The 10,734-nt window shown below is 38.2% G+C and overlaps 2 protein-coding genes across 2 annotated transcripts in view; one reads left to right on the forward strand and one right to left on the reverse strand.

The window, feature by feature from the left end:
• The first annotated feature begins 320 nt into the window (after positions 1-320).
• Positions 321-5,503, forward strand: TMEM14A (transmembrane protein 14A). Its single transcript, XM_006835712.1, has 4 exons — positions 321-407; positions 1,482-1,583; positions 3,570-3,657; positions 5,464-5,503. The coding sequence occupies exons 1-4, from the start codon at positions 338-340 to the stop codon at positions 5,501-5,503; spliced, it is 300 nt and encodes a 99-aa protein (XP_006835775.1). The 5' UTR covers positions 321-337.
• A 1,648-nt stretch (positions 5,504-7,151) lies between these two features.
• LOC102817712 (glutathione S-transferase-like) overlaps positions 7,152-10,734 on the reverse strand; it is a 21,526-nt gene continuing 17,943 nt past the window's right edge. Inside the window, exons 5-6 of the mRNA XM_006835771.1 lie at positions 10,341-10,472; positions 7,152-7,322 (exon numbers count right to left, since the gene is read on the reverse strand). Of these exons, the coding sequence (XP_006835834.1) occupies positions 7,152-7,322; positions 10,341-10,472 (303 nt within the window). The remainder of the gene's footprint in view (positions 7,323-10,340; positions 10,473-10,734) is intronic.

The following is a 10,734-nucleotide window of genomic DNA, read 5'->3' on the forward strand; positions in this document are numbered from 1 at the left end:
AAGATTGTAGGGTTATGGCCCAGTGAAGAAACCTGATTGAGCAGAGCAGAAATCTTGTTTGGGGAAATGGAGGAAAATGAACAGTGGAGGGTATGACAGATCTTGAGGACTGATGTTCCCCAGAAAGTGCTTGAGGGTGACAGGAATGTGGGGACAGTGGTTGAGTATTGGGACAGATGAAGATAGAGCTGAAATGGTCACCTCCCTTTGTGTAGCAGGCTAAAGAAATTTATTTTTAAAACACTAGGATGCATACCACTTTTATATAAATTGCTCCCCACATCTTATTTTATCTATTTTGCCCCTTGCCCCATGCTGTAGAATTGCAACCTTGCCAATGGACCTGGTTGGTTTTGGTTATGCAGCCCTTGTGACATTTGGAAGTATTTTGGGATATAAAAGGAGAGGTGAGTCCGAACCAAATGTTTGATAAAAGGGACATGTGTGGGTGTGTGTGGGGGGGTTTGAGGGTTGGTGGTTGTGGGAAGAACAACTGAGGGTTTGTGAATTGAACAAGAACAGCTTAAAGGTGGCCAAGGACCTTTGTGTTGTGGAAGGATTTCATGGAAGGACAGGAGAGTTAGGTGGATATGGGCATGATGGAACATTCCTAATTGGGGGTTTGGAGGTTCTGGGCCTCTCCTTGCCACTAAATTCTAATTTCACCTGTCATTATCAATTATCTTAAGTGATTTAACTCACTTATAACATGAGGATTTTTCTTTTGTTAACATAATCATGGTGTCAAAAGTGTTTTATGAGGACACTGTGTGGTGCTAAGGAAAATTCATTAGAAACATTTCAGAGCACTTCCCTTTTCTCAGTATAGTCACAGTGCCTGAATCCTGACACCTGGAGGCTTGAAGGTTTAATTATTCAAGACAGAACTGTTGCTTAGGACAAAATCTCTCTAAGTTAAAAATACGTTCGCATCATGTTTTCTGTTGTCATAACCTCTCAGTGAGTGAGCTCTGGTAGTGTAGTGGTTATGAATCGAGCTGTGAACTGCAAGGTTAGCAGTTCAAAACTACCAGCTGTTCTGCAGGAAAAAGATGAGGCTTTCTGCTCCCATAAAGATTCACAGCCTTGGAAACCCTGTACAGGGTCACTATGAGTCAGAACCGACTGGACGGCACTTAACAACAACAATCTCTCAGTGACAAGATGGGGGAAGGGGAATAGAAAAAAATGGAGGACATAAAGAAATCAATGTCAAAACCATTGCCGGGAGACAGATGATTTATTCCCTCAAGCAGTATTCTAATCCCTGGATTCTTCAGCCTTCAGGGTTCCTTTGCCTTGCATTTAGGGTTCAGCATGAAATAGCCATTTTGTACAAACTCTCCATGAATAAACATTTATTTAATTTAGCTTTGTCTGGTTCAAATACCCAAGTAGGAATACATTTGGAGATGCAAGTATCATGCTTGATTTGAGATTCTCTTTCAGATCCCATCTCTCACACTCACCCCTGCCCCTAGGTGGTGTTCCATCTTTGATTGGTGGTCTTTTCGTTGGATTTTTGGCTGGCTATGGAGCTTACCGGGTCTCCAATGACAAACGAGATATAAAAGTGTCACTATGTAAGTAACACCTTTTCTCCAGTTATCACACCTTCAGTGTAACTTTTTGTATACCATGTCCTACCAGGTGTACTGGTGGAGAAAGAATCAAATGGCAGTACTGTGATTGAGGCTGAATACAACTCTTGTTCCTTTCTAGACAGATCACATCAAAATGAATGATACTGCTACCAAATCTTCTAACGAAGCAATCTTTATGAAACGTGATACTAGAAGAATGAAATAAAACTAGAAAAATTTGGGAAATTGGTCTCCAGATTTTCTCCTATCATAAATGCATATTTAATATAACTTTTTATTGTAAATTGTGTAACGGTGTATAGAAAAGATCATCAGTTTTATAGTCAACAAATCACATATTTTGTTTCATTTCAATGATTGCAATCCCTTCCATGCAACAACAGTTATCCCACTTCCTCCCTGTGGCTCCTATTTCCATTCCACCCACCTTCCCATCCCTTTTCAACTTTGTCCTTAGGTAAATGTTGACCTTTTGATTTTGAATGATTGACCATTCTGTGGGTTTTTTGGTTTTGGTTTTGGGTTGGGCTGCTGTGAAAATGCCTAGAAAGACACAGACTTGTATTATTTTGTTTAATTTACACACAGTTTTTAGATCCTGCTCTGCCTCAAGACTGAATCTAGAGAAGCAGAGTTGACCCTTCAAAAATTTTCTTTCCTTGTTGGGCTTAATAGGAAAATATCCGTAGGGGAAAGTAAAAGATGGAAAACAGTGTATTTAAATCCTCTAGGACAGTTGGCTTTCCTTTGTCTAACTCTTAAGAGAAATTCAGAGAAGGTCTGGAAACCAAGCCTGGGTTATTTTCTCAATACGATTGATTATTATTGAAAGTATCATGGCAGAGTTAGGGTAGAAATACAAATGAATGAAGACAAACATCTCACTTCTATATTTGAGAAAGGAAAGTAGATATAGTGGGCTTTTTCCTTCACTTATTTTGAATACAGGCAAGGAATATTTTTTTCAATACTGAGATTGTATCAGAAGGTAAAAAATTTTTCAGTGAGATATACCAATAGTGGGTTTTTAAAATCCATATACATTTCAATAGTTACGCCAACAGTGGGCTTTTTATTTATATACATTTCATTAGTTTAATAGTTCATACTGTTTATTGTCTATCATTTTATTTTTTATATCAATAAACAGTTTTTCTTTGAAGGTTATCCTTACATTGTGATATCAGCCTCAGGTGAAACTACCTCTGTCTTACTACTAAAGGTTGACATGATGCTTCTGAGTATAGTATTATTACTTAGACATTTGTTATCAAATTCTCTGAAATGGGATGCTATTAAAAAATAAAGCACTCAGCTTTCTTCCTAGTATTCTTTTATTAATCAGATCATATATTTTAAAAGCATTGATAATTTTCCATGGACTCTTTGTGACTCCTTAGTTAATTAAACATCTGTTGTGTGTCTCCTGTGGTTCCAAGTATAGTGAATAGTGTCTTGGATGCAAAGTTGAATAACTTAGTTCTCGTGTGGCGCTGTAGCATAAGCACTAGATTGCTAACTGTAAGGGTGGTGGCTCAACCACACCTTGGAAACCCCTATATAGGATTGTTATGAGTTGGAACCGACTCAGTGGCACTTAACAACAACAACAACAATCTAATGAAGGGTTGAAATAAATAAACATGTTGAAATCCATTCCTGAAAAACTTCAAAAGGGTCAGTCTTGTCCCAACCTGTATTTCTGTATTTATAGAAGACTTTCTGTGGACTGTTCCAACTCAAAACGAGCCTGTGTAGGGTTTCCCAGGAGCTAGATTTATAAAGTGTTTTAATAGAACTTGATCTTTTCAAAGAAATAACAGCATAATATCTATACATACGAGTTATAGATGTTGTGGGAAAAGAGGGCAGTAGGTATTTGGAAGCTGAAATAGAATCCGTTTTTTCATAATCAAACTTTGCTAACATGTCTGACACTGCCTCATGGATTGGTTTTCTCTTCAGTTACAGCTTTCTTTCTGGCCACCATAATGGGTGTTCGATTTAAGAGGTCCAAGAAAATAATGCCAGCTGGACTGGTTGCAGGCTTAAGGTGAGAGAAAGCTGTGTTGATCTATCGTCTTCTCTGCCATCGTATTTTATAAGTGCTGAATTTTGTGCAAAAATCCATTTTAATTTGAAAGGTCACAGTAGCTTTTATTATATAAGTAAGCATGGCTGTAAAAACCTAAAGTACCATGAATTTAATTAATCTTTGGTTTGTGATGTACATGTGGATCTTTTTATTAGAGCCACTTGTATTGGTAACATGTACACACCTATCTTGAAAGTGCCGTGGACTGCCAAAAGAACCAATAGATCTGTTTTGGAAGAAGTACAACTAGAGTGCTTCTTGGAGGCCAAGATGGCTAAGCTTCGTCTCTCCTACTTTGGACACATTGTCTGGAGAGAACAGTTGCTGGAGAAGGATGTCATGCTGGGTAAGGTGGAGGGTCAGAGAAAAAGAGGAAGACCCCCAACGAGATGGATCAGCCAGGTGGCATCATTGATGGCGTCAAGTGTGATAGCGGTAGTGAGGTTGGCCCAGGATCGGACATTGTTTCGTTCTGCTGTGCTTGGGGTCGCTATGAGTCGGTTCCGACTCAATGGCACCTGACAACAACAACATCTTTCTCAGAATAAAAAGCTAAATTCAGCCTCTTTTGTCCTGCATATCCACTTCCTGAGACAGTAAACCTATTCAGTTCTATCTGACACTCAGTTTCTCTTAGAGAGTTGAGAAGAATGGCAATCTGCTACAGTTAGTTTGAGTTTTTAAGGGAAAAGAACTTAGTAATTTAAAAAAAAGATAAATAGGGAGCCTCGCGTTTCTCTTAATTTCATTCAGCAAGTAATTTTATTCATGAAGTTACTTACATCTTGAAAGAAAATTTTAGAGGTAACTTTTTAAGTTCTTTGTCATATGTTTGAAAGTCATAAAAATGTTTGTTTCCTTTGATATATATTTCCAGTTTTTGAAATTTATTCAAAAAGGTATAATGAGATGGATACCAAGACTGATGTTCATTGCCACTTTATTTCTAATGGAAGTCATGATAAACTGAAAAATGAGAAACACCCTAAAATGTTACCAGTAAGGAAATCTTTCCATAAATATTATATGTACTTTAATGGACTATTAAGCAGGCATTACATGTCATGTTTTCAAAAACTACTTAGTCTTGGAAAATCTTAATGATATAATAAGAGAAAAAACAGGATTACAAATAACAAAATATAGTATGATCCTATTTTTTCTTTTAAAGTGTGTCTATGAAAATTAAGACAGGAAGGAAATACCTTAAAATGTTAGCAGTGCTTATTTTTGGGTGGTAGGATAATAAGTAATTTCATTTTTCTACTTTTTTACAGTTATATAGAATTTTCTACTGTGGCTATGTGTTATGTTTATAATTAGGGGGAAATATAATGACAAAGAACTGCTTTTCAGTTACAGTGCTGTTCTAAAAATGATACTTCATGGTGAGAATCATCAGAAGCCAGGTTTATGGATTAAGAAAAGATCCCAGTATCTAAAATTGTAATTGTAATCCCTGAAAATTGCTCCTTGATTTTTTTTTTAAAGTAGGTTTACTTTGCTAGTTTATGGAAGTTGTGTTTCTTTCCAAACCTACTCCTAACACTTCATACCAGATTTTCAGAACAAAGAATTCTGACTACTGTCATGCATTCCGTGAGCATGAAGACTTTTGGGAGATTAGCACAGGGATAAAGAGACTGTCCTTAGATGGAGTGGACTGGACAGAGGAGAGGGCCCAGGAAACCAGGGTAGGTATGTCTCTTTCTGCCTTATGTTATATAAGAATGACCTTCCTTTTTACTTTTCTTTTTAATCCAGCCTCGTGATGATTCTGAGACTTATTTTACTGCTGCTCTGAGAATCTGAGGAACTGCAAGCAGAATCCATGTCATCTCACTGTAGCAGGCAGAGCAAATCATTCCTTGTATTTAAAAGATAAGCTTCAACATCGAATTTCAGATGTCTTTCATGTTTGAAAAACAAGTAACATGTCATTGCTAATGATGTGAACACTAGTTTGAAGTTTTTTTTTTTAATAACAAAAACTTGTATTTAAATTTGTCAAACACTGTATTAAAGGAACTTATGAATCATGACGCACTGTCTTTCATTAGCTGTGTCTACTCAGATATATAGTCAATCGTCAGTAGTCACAGATTCCAATTTTATAAATTTGCCCAATGGCTAAAATTTATTTCTAATCCCCAAATCAATGCTCAAGCCACATTCTCAACCATTTGTGAACTTGCATAGAGAGGCAAAAAAGTGAATTAATCCTGCTAGTTTAACCAAATAGGAAACACAAAATCTTCTGGTGTGCTTTAAACATACCCTGTTAAAAATGTCAGTGAGGTTGTTACCACAAGCCTGGCTTAGAAAAGCTGCTGTCCCTTGGTTGACCTTCTTATCTGCCCACTGTCAAAGATGGTGCAAAAGAACCTTTGGATTCAGCTCTGTATCAGCTTATATTCAAACTATGACTGTTATAGGATTCAGAGGTAGAATTCTTGCCTTCCATGTGTGGGTTCAATTCCTAGCCAGTGGACCCTATGCACAGCTGTTACCTGTCTGTCTGTGGAGGCTTGTATGATGTTGTGATGTTAAACAGACCATGCATGGTATCACTGTGACTTAGGGCTGACTCAATGAACAAAACCATGACTGTTATACCAAAATAGAAGCTCAATGTGAACTTGCCCAAAGACACATGCTATATAAGTTTATAAAAAATTAATGAATTAAATATATTCATTTAATGTATGTCTCTCATTCCTTTTACCCCACTCCCACCTATCTGCACAGATACATGAAAATTAATAGTGTTTCTTACATTTGATTATAGTTTGGTTGGTTGGTTGGTTATGTGCTGTGGAGTCGGTTCCGACTTATAGCGACCCGTATAGGTTTCTGAGGCTGTAAATCTTTACGGGAGCAGAAAGCCTCATCTTTCTCCCGCAGAATAGCTGGTAGTTTCAAACTGCTAACCTTGCGATTCACAGCCCGATTCATAAGCACTACACTACCAGAGCTCCTTTGATTATAGTTTAGAATTAGTTAATTATGGTCATTGATTTTCATCTGCTGAGTAAGACTTTCTTGGAACTTCAAGGTCCCCATGTTGAACATTGATCCCTACTGTAGAATATTTAGTGGTTGAACATTCAAGTAGCATGTTTGAAGCTGTACTGTGCCCCGGACTTTCCCCTGACAGGTAGAAGTGGGTGATGGTAGCGTATGTGTTTGTATCAAGCAATTCATCAACCTACTTTATGATTTTATTTTTTTACAGTAATTAGAATGTTAAGGATTCCTATTTGGATGGTTCTGATAAATTGATTTTTGGTTGCCCTATGAGACATAGCAAAAGGGTTCTATGATTTACAGACAGATTTCCTTGTAATTCTTTACCTTGCATTACTTTATTTCAATTGCCTTAAGATGTTTTTTCGGCACGGCTACAAATGGAAAATGAAATATTTACTGAATTCCGTAGAGCTCTTCATTTGTTAATACTCAGCTACTATAGTGCCCATGTTTTTAAGAAACATGCCATGTTCAAATTTGAATATGTTCTTCACGGTTTCCATAGATTCTTCATCCAAGGGGGGCTTCCTCTGGCTCCCAGGCTGGAGGAATTTGTTAATTGTGGGGATGTGGCTGATTCTAGCCTTGAATTCCTAAAATGCAAAAGAATATTATCCATGAGAGAAGAATTTAGCAAAATAAACAAACTAAAATGTAAATGGGGTCTCTGGGTGCTACAAATGGTAAACGTGCTTAGCTGCTAACTAAAAAGTTAGAGGTTTGAGTCTAGTCAGAGGTACTTTTGAAGACAGGCCTGGTGGTGTTCTTACAGGAAAAAAAAGAAAAATTTAAAAATCAGCCATTGAAAATCCTGTGGAGCACAATTCTACTTTGACACACAATGGGGTTACGGTAAGTTGGGAGTCAACTCAATAGCAACTGAAAACAAAAACAAACTAAAATGCAAAAGGACACTATCCATGCAAGACAAGTTTTCTTTTGCTGAGTAAGTTTTTTTTTACAAAGTTTGCAAAATATAATGTAAATGAGGTATATTTTTGCATATGAGGAAAATAGTTAAACTTTATATATTCTCTACTGCTGGTGGAGGTAAGGAGCTCTGGTAATGTAGTGGTTTCGAATTGGGCTGCGAACTTTAAGGTCAGCAGTTCAAAACTACCAGCTATTCTGTGGGAGAAAGATGAGGCTTTCTGCTCCGGTAAAGATCCCTATACCGGGTCACTATGAGTTGAAAGTGACTCCATGGCACATAACCACCAACCACCGCTGGTGAAAGGTAGGGGTTAAAATGGAATTTTCATACATTGTAGGGCATTGCAATGTGGCACTACACTTCCCTGTAGAAAGGCAATGAAGAACCACAAAATGTTCATAGGCTGCAACCAACCAAGCAATCTCATTTTCAGAATTGTGTTTTAATGAAATAATATTGTTAAATGCCATTGAGTTGGTTCTGATGCATAGTGACCCTATATGTGGTTTCCAAGGATTTAAAAAAAATCTTTGCAGAAGCAGAAGGCCTCATCTATCTTACATGTGGAAAAATCTGTGAGGATACCATTGTACCATTTCTAAAAGCAAACATGCCAGAGCACCCTAAGGTGCACAGAAAAGCTAATGTTTTCTTATGTCATAAGAATTTCCCCATATTGCTAAGTAATCTTTGGAAACATAATTTTAATCAGGGCTGCATAAAATTCTGCCTAATGAATATACCCTTATTTACATAGACAAACCTCAGATACATTTAGGATGTTGATGATTTTTACTATTTAAAATAAGGTTATTCTGCGCATAATCCATGGTATATTGCATAATCATGAAAAATTATAAAATATATATTAAAGACTACACAAAAATGGTGTGGCACTCACTGCTGGCCTGCTATCTGCAGTGTCAGCAATTCAAACCCATCAGTTGCTCCTTGGAAACCCTATGGTGGTGGTAATGTGCCGTGGAGTCGGTTCTGACTCATAGCAACCTTATGTAGGGTTTCCAAGCCTATAAATCCTTATGGGAGCAGAAAGCCTCATCTTTCTCCCATAGAATGGCTGGTAGACTCAAACTGCTGACCTGTGGTTAGCAGCCCAATGCATAAGCACTACCCTACAAGGACTCCTGTTTTGGAAACCCTATACAGGGTTGCTATGCGTGGGAACTGATTCAATGGCCCTTAGCAACAGCAACATATAAAGATGAGACAAACTAAACAATAGCACCAAAATATGTATATATGTGCTTATATGTAATGTAGTGGGAAGTAGAAAATTGAGGGTGCAGAAATGCCACAACTCTGATTGTAACAATTTTAAATAAGCATATATTGAAAAATTACCCTGTTAAGTAGCAAAGTGTCTTAGAACTCAGGCATCAGACAGACTAATTTTTTTTTTTTTAATTTAAGGTTTTTATTGTGGATTGAGTGAAAGTTTACAGGGCGCAACATCAGTTTCACATTCAACCATTCATATAGCTTGTTTCATTACATTGATTATAATCCCCGCCATATACCACAGTTAACAGTGTTTCTCTCTATCCTCTTTAGCTTTTTTTGGGGGGGTGGGATGGGGTGGAAAAACTTAGCCTTTTTGAACTTTACCGTCTCGGCTTCTAGGGAAGGTTTTTACATTTATCTGTGGATATCCAGGGCTCATGTATGAGATTACTAGCAAGCATACTGAATAATCAGATGAGGGCCAGTTTGCTATGTCTGCTAGGTGACCAAAGTCTGATACTCAGAGCCTATGGTTTGGACGGTCTGCAACGCTTGGGCCCACAGGGTCTTGAGCTCCTGACCGGGTCTGCACTGTCTGCCACAGATCCCCCTTATTTATTATTTGTTTAAGGAACACTGCTGGTCTTAGGCGGTCAGTGCAAATTCCTCCGTCTTACCCATCATTGAAACTCATTGCAGCATGGCAATGGCTCAGACAGACTAATTTTTTATCTAAGTCCTGCCATTAACAGTGTGACCTAGGAACAGTTAGTTAACTTCTGAGTCTCGTGTCCTATCTACTTGGAGGGTGGAGTGAATTCAGTGAAGTAATGTACATTCCGTGCTTGGAACATTGCTTAGGATATGTACGCTTTAGTCAATAGTTATTGTCCAGTAACGGCTATGTTAGAATGATATTGTTCGACCCCCCCCCACCCCCACCCCCCCGTGTTTTCTAGAAGAAAGGAACAACCTTTTTTGAGGTTCTACTGGTGTGGTGCTGTGGGTTAATGCGCTGGACTGCAAAGTTGGTTACAACTGCAAGGCCGGAGGTTCAAGCACACCAGCCTCTCCTTGGAAACCCTGTGCAGGGTCACTGTGGGTTGGAACTGACTCAAAGGCACTTAACAACAACAACAACTATGTTCCAGGCAAAGCCTTTGAGATTTGACCTGAGTCTCATAAGCAAACTGACTAATCCCCATGCTGGCCCAAATGGCCCTCATCTATTTTCCCATATCGTTTTGTTTTAATTTGCCACTTTATAGTGGCATCTATCCATGTCCTGTCTCCCCCTTCCCACTCCAGGTATATCTCATTAGGGGACCTGTGTACATCTACACAGGTCTTGGCATAAAGAAGTTAGTCAGTTCTTAAATGATGATGATGAGTTCATTCTCCCTGCAATTCTTGGGAGCTAAATGGATAGAATTACCTGTAGCAGAGGGAAGCCAGAAAGGACACTGGGTTTGCATTCTTCAGCCATTAAGATGACCTCAAGGAGTTGTATATCAGCCCAGCTCAGCTGATTGCCTACAAGAAAATTTTGCCCATGGTCTCTTAGTGCCTGTATGATAGTTGAGAAGGAAGAGATAGAGGATTTAAGTTATAACTAGCAAATAATTGAAAGTCCATAATTTGACAGCAAATCCTCTATAATTTTAGAGGCCTGATGTCTAGTTTTTGCCACTGGCTAGATTTGAGCCCAAGCAAACCCCGTTTTTCTGGTGACTCCTGTTTGTTCATCTGAAAGAGGTTGATATTTATCTATCTATCTAAATATACTCTGGTAGCGTAGTGGTTACGAATCGGGCTGGGAACCTTAAGGC

Source organism: Chrysochloris asiatica, unplaced genomic scaffold (genome assembly GCF_000296735.1).
Source record: "Chrysochloris asiatica unplaced genomic scaffold, ChrAsi1.0 scaffold00019, whole genome shotgun sequence".
Classification (NCBI taxonomy): Eukaryota; Metazoa; Chordata; class Mammalia; order Afrosoricida; family Chrysochloridae; genus Chrysochloris; species Chrysochloris asiatica.